This window comes from Nematolebias whitei, chromosome 1 (assembly GCF_014905685.2).
Source record: "Nematolebias whitei isolate Nwh7 chromosome 1, NemWhi1, whole genome shotgun sequence".
NCBI lineage: Eukaryota > Metazoa > Chordata > Actinopteri > Cyprinodontiformes > Rivulidae > Nematolebias > Nematolebias whitei.
Genome location: NC_056498.1, coordinates 36,560,616 through 36,577,307, shown reverse-complemented (window position 1 = coordinate 36,577,307; position 16,692 = coordinate 36,560,616). Strand labels below are relative to the sequence as shown.

General features: G+C 40.3%; 2 protein-coding genes across 2 annotated transcripts in view; one reads left to right on the top strand and one right to left on the bottom strand.

The window, feature by feature from the left end:
• The window catches only part of tdrd7b (tudor domain containing 7 b), an 80,864-nt gene extending 77,506 nt beyond the window's left edge, over positions 1–3,358 (bottom strand). Inside the window, exons 1-2 of the mRNA XM_037677176.1 lie at positions 3,340–3,358; positions 1,312–1,491 (exon numbers count right to left, since the gene is read on the bottom strand). Coding sequence (XP_037533104.1) covers positions 1,312–1,491; positions 3,340–3,358 — 199 coding nt within the window. The remainder of the gene's footprint in view (positions 1–1,311; positions 1,492–3,339) is intronic.
• Positions 2,206–16,692, top strand: part of LOC119410122 (dynactin subunit 1) — a 23,020-nt gene continuing 8,533 nt past the window's right edge. The window contains exons 1-16 of the mRNA XM_037677065.1: positions 2,206–2,325; positions 4,511–4,576; positions 4,690–4,884; positions 4,985–5,063; positions 5,147–5,178; positions 8,696–8,827; positions 10,577–10,774; positions 10,862–11,066; positions 11,134–11,212; positions 12,295–12,454; positions 12,629–12,733; positions 13,736–13,927; positions 13,998–14,114; positions 14,493–14,645; positions 15,939–16,099; positions 16,177–16,345. Of these exons, the coding sequence (XP_037532993.1) occupies positions 4,535–4,576; positions 4,690–4,884; positions 4,985–5,063; positions 5,147–5,178; positions 8,696–8,827; positions 10,577–10,774; positions 10,862–11,066; positions 11,134–11,212; positions 12,295–12,454; positions 12,629–12,733; positions 13,736–13,927; positions 13,998–14,114; positions 14,493–14,645; positions 15,939–16,099; positions 16,177–16,345 (2,019 nt within the window). The 5' untranslated portion in view covers positions 2,206–2,325; positions 4,511–4,534. The remainder of the gene's footprint in view (positions 2,326–4,510; positions 4,577–4,689; positions 4,885–4,984; positions 5,064–5,146; positions 5,179–8,695; positions 8,828–10,576; positions 10,775–10,861; positions 11,067–11,133; positions 11,213–12,294; positions 12,455–12,628; positions 12,734–13,735; positions 13,928–13,997; positions 14,115–14,492; positions 14,646–15,938; positions 16,100–16,176; positions 16,346–16,692) is intronic.

The following is a 16,692-nucleotide window of genomic DNA, read 5'->3' as shown; positions in this document are numbered from 1 at the left end:
GTTGGAAAAGTGCAAAAACTGTGGAACGAGAAAGTTGCCAAAAAGCGTACGGAAGAAAAATGGATCACAGCGGAGCGATAATAATCATTCACACAAAAAACCTGGACTCGGAGACAAGAAAAAAAAAATTGATCAGTATTTTCAGCGCAATGAAATGTTGAGCCCTGAAAACATTTCAATAAACACCTGTAGTCTCTTTGTCTTGCTAAATAACTATTTAAAAGTTTTAAGTGTGGAAAACATATTTATCTACATAAAATCACGTTGGGTGAAAGTGATAAAAAAACATTTAGAGCAAGAGGAAACATATCTAGATAAAACAGATATACATTTAATAGATAAAGGTTAGGGTTTGTAGAGCGCTGCACGATACGAGCTTTATAAAAATAGAAACTTAAACTTTATTAAACAAAAGGCTGACGCAAGAGCAACAGGAAAACAAAACTCAAGGAGGCACAGAGGAGAACTGGACGTGGCATGAACGCACTGAAGGTGACGTGAAGGAGTGCTGAGAGGAGCTGAGGGCTAAATGACAACAGGGAACAGGTGAGAGGGAGCCATTTAACTCATGTCTGGTAAATAATGTGAACATGGAGACACACCCCAACGAGCAGCAGCTTTAACCTCCTAATATTAAACCAAAGCTGTAAACAAGCGGGAATGAACACTCAATAAATGTCCTTAAAATAAATAAAATGCACTTTTGTACGATGCTACCTGAGCAGACCGGGCGGAGGAATGACGTCACGTGTCACTCAGGCTCCCACGCCCTCCACTAGGACCAAAACTATTTCGCTTTTTGTTCACTTAACTTTTTTTTTTTTAGCGTTTTAAGAACAAAAATGCTCATAAATCCTTAACACGAATTAAATGACGCCGGCTGAACGAACCAGACCCAGTACACACCCGTTTCACCGACATCGAAAGTAAATCCTCCTGACAAAACCGGTATTAAGCGTAGATAAAGTTAGCTTAAATGTGTTATTAGCATAACGGAAACACATTCGTCCAACCTTCAAAATAAAACGACCAACGGTGTATTTTTTCGTGTAGGTCATCAGTCACCAGATCATTACGAATTCTAGAAGCTTTCCAGGTGGAAAGTGGAACGTCTGCATCTAACAGAAGGTCTAATATATTTTGTTTTTAAACTCTAAAATACGTAATTCCTTATGTTGAAAGTCAAAACCGGAAGTGCAAACCTGTGTTCTAGCTAGCTTGAAAGAAAGTCTGAAAAAAACACATCCAGCAAATATTTATCAACAAAAAGTGTTTTAAAAGTGTAAATAAATCGTAACAAAAGCTACCAACCGTGTAAACAAGCGAAGGTGTAAAGTTGGAAGTTGATCCGATCGCTGTCAGAGGTGTCGGGACTGAGCTGCAGCCCGAGGCCGATGTGACCGCCTGCCGGTGGCTGCAGACTCAGCCTCTCCTCCGCCTCCTGATTGGTCGCCTGAGGACGGACCTCTGGCTCATCACTGTCAACGATTACTGTAGAATATTTTTTAACACATTTCAAATAAACATGAAAAAAATAAAAGACATACTTATTTATATTATATTTATAATTATTCCAAATCTGTTTCAATAGCTTGAAAATCAAATAAAAGTGTTAGATCATGAATAGTTTGAGTGTTGTTTTGGTACAAGATTTTTTTTTTTGTATATTTATTTAAAAAAATAATAATTTAAGGCTAACTTCTTCAATCAGGTCTAAAGTCTATAATATCTATGTTCTTTCTTTGATGAAAAATTGTCAAGATGCAGTTTCTAATGGAGAACCAGTTTTACTGTCATGACTAACAGACACTCTTTGTAGATGTCATTGTGATTTGTTTTTATCTAGTGATGTTTGATTCTTTTTAAACTGTTTATTTTTGTGTTGCCAAAGGCCCTTCTAGGGATGAGCATTGCAATTTAGCCGAGGATAAATGTTTTAGAGTATATTATTTATAAATATTTAACTTTTGTCCCTATAACAATTAACCATAAATGAATACAGTAAAATAAAACATCATTCATGAAAAATATAGAATAAATATAAACTAAGAAAATTATAATAATTTGAATATTTTGTAAAGTTTTATATTAAAGTAGTACCGGTCAGTTAAATGACTTACACAGCCACACAGGTAGTTAGTGCAATTGACCACAGGGGGCGCTAGTTTACGACATTCCCATTTACCTGCAGGAAATGACGTATAAAACCGGAAGTACGGACTGTCGGTTTGGAGAGATCGGCATTAAAAAAACGGGATAACGGTATATTTGCATGAACACGAAATAAAACCCAATTTAAAGACAAATATTTGTGTCTTTGTGAAGGTGAGCAACACTATTACGTATTTACCTTGTTTTAGCTTAATAAAGTGGTTTATTTTGTCTTTTATTGACTCGCTAACCTAGTGGGTTAATGTTAGCTAGCTGTCATCAATTAATTCAAACTGAATCATGTGTTAAAATGTTTAAAAGTAATTTGTGTTTGAATGTGTTCGTTATTTTGCAATATAAAATGTAGCAGGAGTGTTGTCTGTTTTAGCCTGCTAGCCTTAGCTAAATTTAGCTAACAGGCTAGACAGTTCTCGCTAATAATTTTCGTTGACAGAGACAACAGTTTTTAATGCGTACTAAAATTGTTGTTACATAGCATAGTTTGCTATACTACTATTTTTAAGTGAAAATGTTTAGCTTGTGTTTGCTGTAATTTGGATTAGATGATTAAACGATCAAGACGCCTAACAACAAAATAAGCTTAAATCGTGTCATCTTTGTGAGAAACAGTTTCATTAAACAAAGAAACTGGTCCAGATGACACGATTTAACCTGATTTGTTGATTTTACAACCTTTTTTTCTTTTTATCTAGACACCTCTTAATCTGCAACATTTAAGTGAGATGGCACGTTTAATTTTTAAAGTATATATTGTTCCTGTAGAAGACACTGTTTAGCTCGGATGAGCATGCATCAGGATGTTTAGCTCAGTGTTTTTCAGCATCAGGATGTTTAGCTCAGTGTTTTTCAGCTCGAATCTGCTGTGACGTTTTGTGATTCACCACAAAGACCCCGCCCTAAAAGCCTCACTTGCTCTTCTGGCTGATCTTTATCAGCAAAAGACAGACATGGAAAAGTAGAGAAATAAAAGTAAAGCTAGAGTCTTCAGTTTTGCACTGGAGGTGAAACGAATACAAGGTTGTAATAATTATGGCTTTGAACAGACGACATTCTTACTCTCCCAGGGTGAGTAACATGAGCTCATAATATTAATGTTTAATTATTTAACATACAGATGCATTGAAACAAGTTATAATTAACTGTACTGTGTTAGTAAAATGTACTCACCATTCATGTTGGACTTCATCTTTGTGCTTATCTCTTCAATGAGTCAAACGTATTACAATTACGTTTTATCTGTAAAATAATTTGGTTAAAGGTATAAAGTTACTGATGAGTCTTAACTTGTTTGCAAGCATCTAACAACGTCAGGTAATACTTCAGATTGTTGTCTGCTGGCTAATTTAAAACCGCGTGAACTCTCCTAAGGAGCAGCCTCTTAACGCAGACCTAGTTTGTGTTGAATGACCTTCTTTGTCTGAGATGTTGCCACTTTATAAGAATGTTTGTTGTGTCCCTGGACATATGACTGGGTCTGTGAGGGTGCCCGAGGACGCTCGTATTAAGTTTTATTTTTTATCTTTTTATTATTTATTTAAGACTGAGTAGAAAGAGTTACAAAATATTAGCTATAAAAACTAAACCCTAGTGTTTATTTAGGCCCTTTGCAGATCATTTAAATGTTAGAAATTCCTAAATAAAAGAAAGAAAGGCTTAGCATTCCTTTAGGAAATTCATATTGTCCAACAGCTTTTGTGTCAAAGATTACAAATGATAGAGGTTTAACCTTTTTGGTGGACTCTTTATAATAATGTCACGATTGAGCAAAATGTTGAGATCCTGCACAATCTCTTAGTGTTTAGGATATGTGATGGGAATAACTCATGGCTCGTACTCCACTTGATTTTTGCAAAATATCTGTAAAATTTGCTGACATGTTTTCACCTCTACCTCTAAGTTTGATTTAACTGTGGTGGCCGGCTTGAAATGGGCGGATTTTAAAATTTAAATAACTTCAGTGCTTATCTTCTGGGAGTTTCGTCAGACTGGTGACAGTTCATGTTCCCAACAGTTAACGCCAAGCTAGGCAAAGATCTTGTTTGCTCAGAATATGAGTTGAGGATGACTCTCAGCTGCTACTACTACACCAAATTTTAGCTCCGTACATGTGAAATGGACTGACTTATAGCCATTTCTATAGTGGGTTATATTTATTTTTATGACGCAATGTGTTTTGTTCAAGAAACACTTAAAAATGCCATGTAGAAGAAACCGAGTATAAACAATACAAGTCGTTGTCTCCCGCCTCTTTTCATCTTATCTCACAATCGTAACTTTACTTTTGTTTCCTCTTTCTTTACCTTTTATTTATTTAATCTTTACTCTCCATGTTCCTCAGCTGACCAGCCCATTGATCAGCAAAATGAGCTCTGGCGGAACAGTGGAGAGCGTTAAACCTCCAAAGGTGCGTTTCTTCCTCGGACACAAGGAAACGTGCAAAAATGCGTAGATGCCAGTTCATTTCCGTTACCGATGAGTTTGTTGCAACCGTTTTTCCCTCGTCTTGTTTCGTCTCAGGTCGGCTCAGTAGTCGAGGTGACGGGGAAGGGTCAGCGAGGGACTGTGGCCTACATCGGCGCCACCCTCTTTGCCTCGGGCAAATGGGTGGGCGTCATCCTGGATGAGGCTAAAGGCAAGAACGACGGCACGGTGCAGGGGAAGCGCTATTTCACCTGCGAGGAGAATCACGGGATATTTGTCCGATCGTCTCAGGTTAGTGACGCAATGTATTTGGATAAATGAGAAATCTGAGTATTTACAAAAGTTACAGCCTTATATAATAAATATTGTAATTAAACTTTAACTTCTACAGATCCAGGTGGTGGATGACTCGGGTAGCGCCTCCCCAGAGACCCCCGAGTCCAGCGGGGCAAAGCCACTCAAACAAAAAGGTGAGAATTGACCCCCGGAGGTCTGACAGCTGTGTTTCTGAAACATTAAAGTGGTAAACAATAATAACTGTTGTCATTTCCAGATGTTTCCGAGACTCCCAAAACAACCAAGCAGGTAACAAACTGCAAATTTGAACTTTGTGAAATTATTTTTATTTGTAATGTTTTGTCTGATAGTCATGATTTTCTGCAGCGTGTCGTTTGTGTACACTCGATAAATACGTCGTTCATGTTTACATTGAAATTATTTTTCCAGAGGTGCTAACAGCAGAAAGTGCTGGAATGAAACCAGCTTTGACTGACTGCTTTTTATTTTGATCCCTCCTAACACTTTTATTTATTTATTTATTTAGTACTTTTCGAGATGTAGATTTAACCTGATTTTAGGTTCATGTTTTTTTTTTCTTTTCTGAACTCGTTTTTTTCTGCAGACACCAGCGAACATTAAGAAGGTACAGATGTTTAAATTCAGCACTTGTGTACATGTCACTAACGTAGCAGCTCATCTTTTGCTTTTAAGTGCCCATCTTCATCTGTTGGCATCTGCCTGGCACATAAATAAATAATCCACCATCAATAATTTGTTTTTCTAGTTTCCACTTTTTTCCTTGTAGACATTTTATTTGGGCGAAGGCGTCCTGTGCACATTTAGAAATCATAACGTCGCCATGTTGAGTTGACATTTCTGTGGCTTCAAACTGTTTTTATTGCTTTATTCCGTTCAGGTCACCTAAATAACCATTCGGAGTTCTAGCTAATGCATGCAACTTTATAATTGATCAATACAAACTAACTGATGAGAAGCTTTCTCTCCTGTTGCTAATCTACTCTTGCACCTCATGGCTGAATGTGTGTGTGTTTCCTTGCCTGCGTGTGCGTTTGAATTCACCCTTCTCCAACTCACTTCCTCCTCTCCAGCCCTCTACCCGTCGCTTTGCAAAGGTGAGCTTGTTTACAGGAAACAGGACAGCAGAGGTCAAAGGGCGTGTTGTAGAGTGTTTGTTTTTGTAGGGATGCTTGTTGAATCAAAAGAATATTGTAAATTTGATAAATGATCAGAAATGCATTCTCCAACTAAACTAGAGAAATTGCGTTTCCTGCGAAACTGCAGTGTAAAAGCTTATTGCTGAAAACAGCTGAAATTAGCTAAATGAAACGTGCAGAAATGGATGAACAAGCCTAAACTAGCAGAAGAAAGCAGAAAGAACACACATTTCCTGCATGAGGTTTACATAAGCAGAAATTAGCACAAAAATCAGGAAATCGGCTGAAAAAGCTAAATTTAGCAAAAAGAAAATCTGAAAAGGCTGAAAGAATCTTAAAACTACCAGATGAAAGTGGAAGAAACTGAAATGAGCTAAAACATGTGGAATTAGCTGAAAAAGCTAAATTTAGCACAAAACAGCTAAATGGTAGCTGAAATGGCAAAAACTCTCAAAAAGCTGAAATTAGCAGAAAGAAGTTATTTAGGACGAAAGTAGCAGAAATTACCATGAAAACTGGAATTTACTTTTGAAAAGTAGCCAAAAGATAGAACAAGCTTAAATTAGCAGAAGAAAGCAGAAAGAACATGTTTGCTGAAAGAAGCAGAAATTAACACACAAAAGGGGAAATTGTCAGAAAAAGCTGAAATAAGCAAAAAACCTGTTGAAAAGTAGCTAAAAAAACTTAAATTGTCAGAAAGGAGTGGCGTGAGCACGTTTTTGCTGAATTGGGCTGAAAAAAGTTTAAATTAGTGCAAAAATGTGAAATTAGCCAAAAAAAACCTAAAATTAGCATAAAACAGCTAAATGGTAGTAGCTGGAAAAAGCTGAAAGGAGCCTAACAAGTGGAAATTATTAGAAATAAGTTAGAAGAAGCACAAAAATGTTGCAGTTGGCAGAAAGAAGCTGAAAGGAGCACAAAGCAGCCAAAAGTAGCCGAAAAACATTTTAAATCTGCAGAAAGAAGCTGAAGCAGAACAAAACGTGAAAGGAGCAGTAAAAGGTTGTAAAAAGATCTAAAGGATGTAAAATGAGCTCAATTCATTTTCCATGAGATTTAAAAAAAAATGGCAGAAAAGGCTAAATATTTCAAAAAGCTGAAGTTGCACCGATACGAAAAGTCACAGCAGGATTGTCCTGATTTGTTGAAACAGAAGAAAAAAGGATCACAATCGTGTGAATGCTAATTCATGCTATTGGAACGAAGAATGAGAGTAGGATTTATGTGTTCATGTGTTTATTTGTTGCTAACTCCAACATTGAGATGTTCTGTAATGACTCTGGCAGCTGAGCCTTCCACGCCTCGCTCCTGCCACCTCCCTCCCCTCCCTTCTGGTTCGTCCCTCCAGCCTGATGCTCCGGGTACGCTCTTTGTGTCCGAGCGCCTCGTGCGGCCTCACGGGGGTGTGCTGCGAACACGGTCCATCTTGTACCCTCTATGGCACTGGTGCTTTGGACCCTGGGGGAGTGTGTTGGACTTGGGGAGCTGATGTAGTTTCTCCTGGAAGCAAATCAAGGATTGTCACAAAACCTTTAGTAAATCTTTCAGGCTTCACTGTGTTTTTCTTTTCTTTAAAGGACGGTTTCTCACTGGGCTCCGACTGTTGGAGACAAAATATAAAAGTGCAAAGAAGTTTACAAACTCTTCTCAGGATTCCCAGTTTCAGCGTGCTCTCCTGTCACTGGAATTCTGAACGTTTAACAATCTGCGAAACAGATCACTAGTCGCGACGGTCTCAAACCGATCTCCGTTTAGCTTCTATAATTCTGCTGCTGCGTTTTCTGTGAAAACTTTTCTTTTTTTTTTACGTGACACAGTAAGTATTGCACTTTCAAAATAAAATGCACATTATATCAAAAAAATTATTGTGACAATTTGATTCAATCAGGTTTATTTTGATCATGTAATACGAAACAAATTGAATAAATAATTAGGACAATACTTGTTCAAATCGAAGCAGGATTAGTTTAAGTCGCCCCTTAATCATTTAAAAACAAATAATTTTGTTTACTTCCTGTTTTATCCTATCGTAAAATTTTTTTTACATTGTAGCACTTTTGTCAATCTTTTTTTTTTTAGGTTATTGAATATTGATTATTTATTAAAAGCATTAAAGGTTATGAAAATGTTTGCAAAAGCTGAATTCATACAAACAAACCAACTATTTTTCAGACTGAGACGCACTTAAAATCCTTTAATTTTCTCAAAAATCGACGGTGAGCCTTATAACCTGGTGCACCTTTATGTACGAAAACCCGTTCATTGATGTTGCGCCTTACAGTCCCAATAATACGGTAACGTGTTTGTTGTGGGGGAGGGGACCGAGGAGTTGTTCATATAGTCCAGCAGAACTGTCGCGACCGTCTCAAGTTCCAGAAACGATCAGTTTTGTTGCACGAGATCTCAAACCTGCAAATTTAGTCGGGAATTTTTGCGAATGCGTCAAAAGGACAGTTCAGGTAAAATTGTTGTATTTTTCTCACAGTTTTGTCTCCACTAGTCCCAGTGAGGTACTACGTTAAGCTGCATGCTCGCTGTGGTGGACTCTTGCTAACACCTCTCTGGTTTATTGGATCACAGTCTCCTCTCTTGCACTTGGGTTCAGATTTTCTCGCCACTCTTTGAAACGCCTCCGTCTGTATCGACAGGCATCTCGCGAGAGTCTTTCGCCTTCTGTGTCCGGAGACGTCGGCGAGGGGAGCCTCTCTCAGCAGGGAGCCCTCAGGGCCCCCGTCACCCCGTCACCTGCAGCTGCCCCGGTCCCAACTACTTCCAGCAAGGTGGGTCCAGACTCTTATTCGTCAGGTTGTTTAACTTTTGCATCCTGTTCATCTCCTCGGTGGTTTTGTTCCATTTCATCCGTGTTGTTACTGTTTTATTGGACTGGGCGATATGGACCAAAATTAATATCTTGATATTTTAAGATGAATGGCGATATATGATATATATCAATATTTTTTTCCATAAAGTTATAACAAAAATATATTTCTGAGTCAAAGCTTTGTCTCAATTGTCACGTTTATTAACAAACGGCTGTAACTGTACAAAATAAATGTCTAAAAAATAAACTATTTACATATATTGAATATTAATCCGGGCAGCACGGTGGCGCAACTGGTAGAGCTGCAGCCTCTCCGCGAACAGGTCCCTGGTTCAAACCCCGGTCCAGGGGCCTTCTGGGTGGAGTTTGCATGTTCTCTCCGTGCATGCGTGGGTTTTCTCCGGGTACTCCGGTTTCCTCCCACAGACCAAAAACATGCATGTTAGGCTGATTGGTAACTCTAAATTGTCCCTAGGTGTGAGTGAGAGAGTGAATGGTTGTTTGTCTCGTTTGTCTCTGTGTGTCCCTGTGATGGACTTGCGACCCGTCCAGGGTGTACCCCGCCCCTCGCACAGTGATTGCTGGACATGGGCACCAGCGACCCCCGTGACCTAAAATGGAATAAACGGGTAAAGATAATGGATGGATGGAATATTAATCCTCTTCAGCTGCGCCGCCTTCACGACGTGTGTAATCGTGTGCGAGCTGCATATTCGACTGACTTCAGCCTCCTTCCCTGAGACGAACCACGGGTCAAAACTCATTTATCTGTGCTGTCTTAAGAGTGGAACGTGAGAGGTGGTGCGACATTAATAAAGTTTATTAAGCTTCATAAGACACAGTCCCAGTCACAACTGTGGGAAAAATATTGATAAAGACAACGAGTCTTTTGTGTAGTGCACAGTACCTACTGCAAAATGGTTTGTTTCGTTAGGGCGTTCTGTACCGCTTATCCATTGTGCTTATCAAAGCCGTAGACCCAGTCTTGGTCACTGTACTAATGCGCATCATGTCTTTCAAAATGAACTCCGTTGTTGCTCGAGTTATTTCCGTGTGCCGTTTCAAATGATGTTCATACGGAGTAACGCCTTCGAACAGTTCGGTCAGTGATCCCCGTCAGCTGCTACTTTGTCTAGTTGAAGTTGAAGCACCGGTCGTTGGCGTTCTAGCCATGCAACCATCGTAAATGGCTTTTTTAAAGTGTTGATAAAGATTTGTGGTGTTACCTTGAAAGGTAGTAACAGCAGAAAGGCAGGTTCTGAACAATACATGTCGTTGCACAGCGTCTTCTTTTTTTTTTAATAACCAAAATAATTCCAAACGGCGGACGTGCTGCTCCTCTTTGGTACCAAACTTTCAGCTGTGTCAGCTCCTGTCGAGCCTGACGCCATTGTGCAACCGGTTAAAACGCAGCGTTAACTTCTCCCGCTCCCTGCTCTGCTCTGCTCCGCTCTCTCGCAAGTCACGTAACCGGATCACGTGATCACCAGATTATAGTTTTGTTTTTACTTTTCATTCTTTGTTCAGGGAGTAAATTGAATAAATAAATGTTTTGTTTTCGTGTCGAGACTCAATTACAACTTCCTATATTTACGTTTCTACCATAAAATAAAATCTTGTTGAAACAAATTAAGTAAGTTTATAAAATGTGCTTATCTTGCGTTCCCGTGTTCTCTCCTCTTCCTCCCTGCACTTGATCCTTCCTCAGGAGGAAGAGTCTCTGCGAGCTCAGGTCAAAGACCTGGAGGAGAAGCTGGAGACGCTGAGGATGAAGCGAACGGATGACAAGGCTAAGCTGAAGGAACTGGAGAAGTACAAGATTCAGCTGGAGCAGCTGCAGGAGTGGAAGAGCAAAATGCAGGAGCAGCAGGCCGAGCTGCAGAAACAACTCAAAGAGGCCAAGAAGGTGCTCTGATGTAACGGGAACGATCTGTAGGGGCTGCAAGTCCTACGTGCGTCTTCAGTCACGTTACCTGTTCACCTTCACACGCAGGAAGCCCGGGAGGCCCAGGAGGCTAAAGACCGCTACATGGAGGAGATGGCGGACACGGCAGATGCTATCGAAATGGCCACGCTGGACAAAGAGATGGCTGAAGAGCGAGCAGAGTCCCTGCAAGTGGAGGTGGACTCGCTGAAGGAGAAGGTGGAGGAGCTCTCCATGGATTTAGAGATCCTGAGGCACGAGATTTCAGAGAAAGGTGAGAGGAGAACTGAACAGCACTGACTCTGTCTGATCAGTGTTGGCGTAATGACTCTCTCATGCAGGAACCGATGGAGCTGCGTCAAGTTATCAAGTCAAGCAGCTGGAGGAGCAGAACAACAGGCTGAAGGAGGCACTGGTCAGGTAATGGGCCGTCGCTCATCTTAACTAAACATTAGCCTTTTAAAAACTCATTTACTCCTGAACAGCTCCAGAAAGTCACTTCCTGTACACAGACATGGATGAACCTGTTGGCCCACTTACAAATTTTTATTTTTATTTCCTTCTTTCGGCTGCTCCCTTCTTCAGGGGTCGCCACAGCGAAATAACTCGCCCAAAGACTTGGCGTTTGTTTGTTTGTTTGTTTGTTTGCTTTTATGCTGGATGTCCTTCCTGACACAACTACAGAGCACCGAGCTACCACACCTCTGTGTGGAGCAGAGAGCTGCCATCTAGGGCGCTCGGGGGGGAGCAGATGGTGGGGGTTAAGTGCCTTGCTTAAGGGTCCAGAGTGGAGCAAATGAGGGTGGAGATAGGTGTGGGTGCTTCACCTATCCCACCCACATTTTGATGTTGTCGGTACAGGGATGTATATTATGTATATTTTGTGTCAACAATGGAGCCCTTCTGATTTTTTTTTTTTCCATTAAGACAATTCTGACTCTAAATACAATGTGTGATTAAAAAAAAATAAATAAAAAAAATAAAACCCGTACCTTGACCTTGGAGTTGAGGTTGAAAGGTTTTCCATGATGTCCTTGACTCTTTCTGCTTTTCACACTTTCAGTTTTATCAACCCGGGGTTGCATTTCCTCTTGCGTCCACGCCCTGGGAGATTGGCTGCTGTTCCATGAACATTTTAATGACACTGGCAGCTGTAGTCAGAACATGAAGCTGCTTGGAGATGGGCTCGTAGCCTTTATAGACTTCTAAACTCTTCTTTCTGAGCTCTTCAGACGGCTCTGCTCCGTGTTCAGTGCTGTACACACTACTGTACTAAACGACCCTGGGGCTGGTTTTCCCCCTTTAAATCGGCTGAATGGTTGAAATGCTTAAAGGCCTATACTTTCAAGGATACCAAGATTTAATCTGTATTTTACAAAAGATATTCAAATAATTTAAACAACAAACCACGTCTTTGTACATTTTGTTTGTTTGCCCCATCACGCACTGTAGTTGTCAGGGAACCCCGTCTAAATGTAAACTGCTCCTCTGTTCTTCGTCAGGATGCGTGACCTGTCTGCCTCAGAGAAACAAGAACACGTGAAGCTGCAGAAGCACGTGGAGAAGAACAACACGGAGCGGGAGACTTTGAGGACTCAGAAAGAAAAACTGCAAGAAGAACTCAAGCAGGCTGAGGCCACCATCGATGAACTGAAGGAGCAGGTAAAGCCTGGAAGACCTCCCTTCATGGTTGCAGAGGACGGCTTTTAAAGTTGCATTGAAAAATGTTTCTCGTATGCAGACTTGCGCAGTTACGAAGAATATAAAAGCATCAAAGTTTAATGTTGATAGAGTTGAACTTGAGGCTAAAACAGGTGTTTGTGTTTGTACCTTCAGGTGGACGCAGCTCTGGGATCAGAGGAGATGGTGGAGACTCTAACTGAGAGGAACCTCGACTTGGAGGAGAAAGTCAGAGAGCTGAGGGAGACCGTCACTGATCTGGTCGGTGCAAAAGTTTAACTTTTTTTAATTACCGCTAGGCCGGTCGCGATGAACAATAAATCAATTAATCGCACGATCAATGAAAATTATCGACCTCCAATTTCGTTTATCGGCTTCATCGTTTCTTCGTGTCTCTCTCTTTCTACTGAAGACACTGGATGACAAAAGGCTCAACTCCAGTGCTCTTCACTGACCCCTCCCTTTCTCGTTTCTCTTTAAAATCTGCTTTAACCATCTAACATCGCGTTTTTGGATCGTTAATGCTGCTCGCTCCCTCACTATCCATCCTTCGGTTCAGTCTTATACTGCCATCCAGTGGTCAAAAAAGGCACTACGCTCAAAATTAACCAACATTTCTTCTTAAACTTGACAATAATTACTTATTTGTCAAATTTCAAACAATACTATCGTTTATCGCAATAATTTCTGAGACAATTAATCGGCAACAAAATTTATTGTGACGTGCCTAATTACCGCCTGTTTTCATGTCAGTAAAATAACCATGGGTCGTTGGAACATTGTAGTTGAACCTGTCAAAGTTTTTATTGATTATTTCCTGTAAAGTGTTTTGATTATTTTTAATCTCGGAATGCTTTTTTCGATGAGTCAAGTCGGTGTCCAGATTTCCACCAGAAAGTATGATGGTGAAAATTCTCAGTTTATTTATATAGCGCCAAGTCACAACAGATCACCAACGATGGTGAAGCTTAAGTCAATATTTGTGACAATCTTTAGAAAATAATTTAGTTGTGAATTTATTTGCCATCTTAAAGAGAAAACTAAATTATCAGTCAAAGCTTGAAACTTGTTTTTAAACTCATGTTTATTATTGTAAAACATTCATTGGAATGTGTCGTTTATTTTGAGTTTTGTGATAATTTTTCACCAACGAAACTAATAGTCGACCTAAAGGAGCAGATGAACATAAAAAAATAGTTTTGAAAGTAAAAACAAGGCATGAAAGGGAAATAAAAACCAATCCTGCTTTTTCTGCACTAACAGGAAGCCATCAACGAGATGAACGACGAGCTGCAGGAGAACGCCAGGGAGACCGAGATGGAGCTCAGGGAGCAGGTGGACCTGAGTGGAGCGAAGGTCAGAGAGGCAGAAAAGAAGGTGGAAGCAGCTCAGGAGACCGTAGCTGATTACCAGCAGACCATCAACAAGTACAGGGAGCTCACCGCCTCGCTGCAGGTGAGTTGACGGAAGAGGAGCGGAGGATGAACTGAGGAGGAAGATTACTCGACTCTTTTCTGTACATCAGGAGGCCAACAGAGAGCTGGTCAGTCAGCAGAGTGCAAACACCGAACAACCTCAGCAGCCGCCGGCAGAGCTGTTCGACTTCAAGATCAAGTTTGCAGAAACCAAAGCTTATGCCAAGGTAGGAGATGAATGTGATTCATTCAACCTTTATTTATACAGGTTGGTCTCATTGAGTCATGAGGACTCCTTTACAAGAAATGGATGGATGATGTCGATGTTGTGAAGAGGGTGGGACCTAAGACTGAGCCTTGTGGTACACCATTATTGACAGTTAAATAAAGAAGTATCGTTATGTTGAACTCATTGCCTTCGATCTGAAAGGTAATTAGAAAACCAGCTGATGGTGTGGTCTGAGAAACCACTGACTGAGAGCTTATGTCTAGAGCTTTAGACAGGTCTAAGTAAAGTCCTGATGATGATGATGATCTGAGTTCACCGATTCTGTCTTACGTTCTTATCTTTTTAAAAACCAAAAAATCTGCCTGTGTGTGTCCAGGCCATTGAGATGGAGCTGAGGAAAATGGAGGTGGCTCAGGCAAACCGACAGGTGTCCCTACTCACCTCCTTCATGCCCGACTCCTTTCTCCGTCATGGCGGCGACCACGATTGCATCCTGGTGCTGCTGCTCATCCCCAGGCTCATCTGCAAGGTACAAAGAATGACATGCACCTTTTTAATGCCGGTTGCTGCCAGGCCAAGGTGGAGAAGAACATATGGCATGAGCCACTGAACCAGTTTTAACTAGACAAATTGCACTTCCTGCGAAAATGCAGTGAATGCTTGTTGCAGAAGAACTTGCCGAAAAACAGCTGGAATGGCTAAAAATATGCAGAAATGCAGCTGAAATGGAAGAGCAAGCCTAAGTTAATAGAAGAAAGCAGAAAGAACACATATTGGCTGAATAAGGTTTAAATGAGCACAAAAAATGAGGAAATTAGCTGAAAAATCTGAAATTAGAAGAAAATATCTGGAAATGCAGAAAGAAGCTTAAGTTACCAGAAGGAAGTGGAAAAAGCAGAAATGAGCTAAAAAATGTGGAATTAACTGAAATGTTTAAAATTGGCACAAAACGGCTAAAGCGCTGAAACGAAAAGGAGCATAACAAGCTGAAATTAGCAGAAAGAAGTTAATTAGACTGAAAGTAGCAGAAATTACAGTGAAAAATTTAAATTTATGTGAAAACAGCTGAAATTGGCTAAACAAAATGCTAAAACAGTAGCTGAAAAGTTAGAACAAGCTTAAATTAACATAAGAAAGCAGAAAGAACGCATGTTTGCCCAATATGGCTGAAAAAAGCAGAAATTTTTTTGGGGAAAAAAGGTAGCTAAAAAAGCAGAAAGAGGCGGAAATTACCAGAAGGAATTGGAGAGAGCAAATTTATGCTGAATTAGACTGAAAAAAGTTGAAATTATGCAAAAAATATGGAATTAAACAAACGCTTAAATTAGCATAAAACCACTAAATAGTTGCTGAAATATTAGAAAAAGTTGAAACTTGCAGAAATAAGCTGAAAGGAGCAAAAACCAGCTGAAATTAGCTGAAAAAAGTTTAAATTTGCACAAAGAAGCTGAAGCAGAACAAAATGTGAAAGGAGCAGTAAAAGGTTGTAAACGGATCTAAAGATTTGAAGGAGGGAAAACGCTCTCAATTCATTTTCTATGAGAAAATAAATGTCAGAAAAGGCTAAATATTTCAAACAGCTAAAGTTGCACCAATACCAAAAGCCATAGCAGGATTGTCCTGAAAGAGCCGAATGTTTTGATTTATGATTTGCTGAAATGGCACAAAAATTGTGTAACGAGAAAGATGCTGGACAAGTACAGAAGAAAAAGGGATCCCAGCAGATCACAGCTTCATAGTTAGTCACACAAGTACAAGCTAAGCTAAGGGGTTCATCTTTAATCGTTATTGATCAGCTGATTGTGTGTATTCTCACCTGAAGGCTGAGCTGATCAGTAAACAAGCCCAGGAGAAGTTTGACCTGAGTGGGGGTCTGGTCCAGGGATCGGCGCTCCGAGGACCCTCAGGAGAGCAGCGCAGCTTTGCCTCAGGACTGGTTTACTCCCTGAGCCTGCTGCAGGCCACGCTGCACAAATATGAACAGTACGCAAGCACCGTATCAGAAATTAAACATAAATAAAACAAACGATTCCAGCTGTTTTTATTCTTTCTGTTTTTAGGGCTCTGAATGGCTGCAGCGTGGAGGTTTTTAAGCGCATGGGGACACTTTACTCTGAAATGAGCTTCCATGAGCGCTCTCTGGATTATTTCATTGACTTGCTGCATAAAGATCAGCTCGATGAGACCGTCCAGGTGGAACCCCTGACCAAGGCAATCAAATACTATCAGGTAGCAACTTATAATTCAATTTCTCTGTTTTCTCCTGACGTTGTGGTGAAATTCTTAACGCCCTGCTTTTTCACGGAGCTTGTAAATGTTTGTGGCAGGAACAGCCCTTTTTCAGCACATCCTACGATATTCAGTTTCCAGTAAGCTCAAGCTGATCGCTATGACGCAGTGTTGCAGACACTCGGAGGAGGAAACGACTGAGGAGGAAGATTTTTTTTTTCTTTTCAGTTGGAAATGTAGAAACAATTAAGTGGAAATACTGAGAGAAAATGAACGAGGTGAAAAAAGTCGTCTTTCAAGACGAAGCCAGGGGAAATGAACCCTGCTGACCTGTATTTTATATTTTA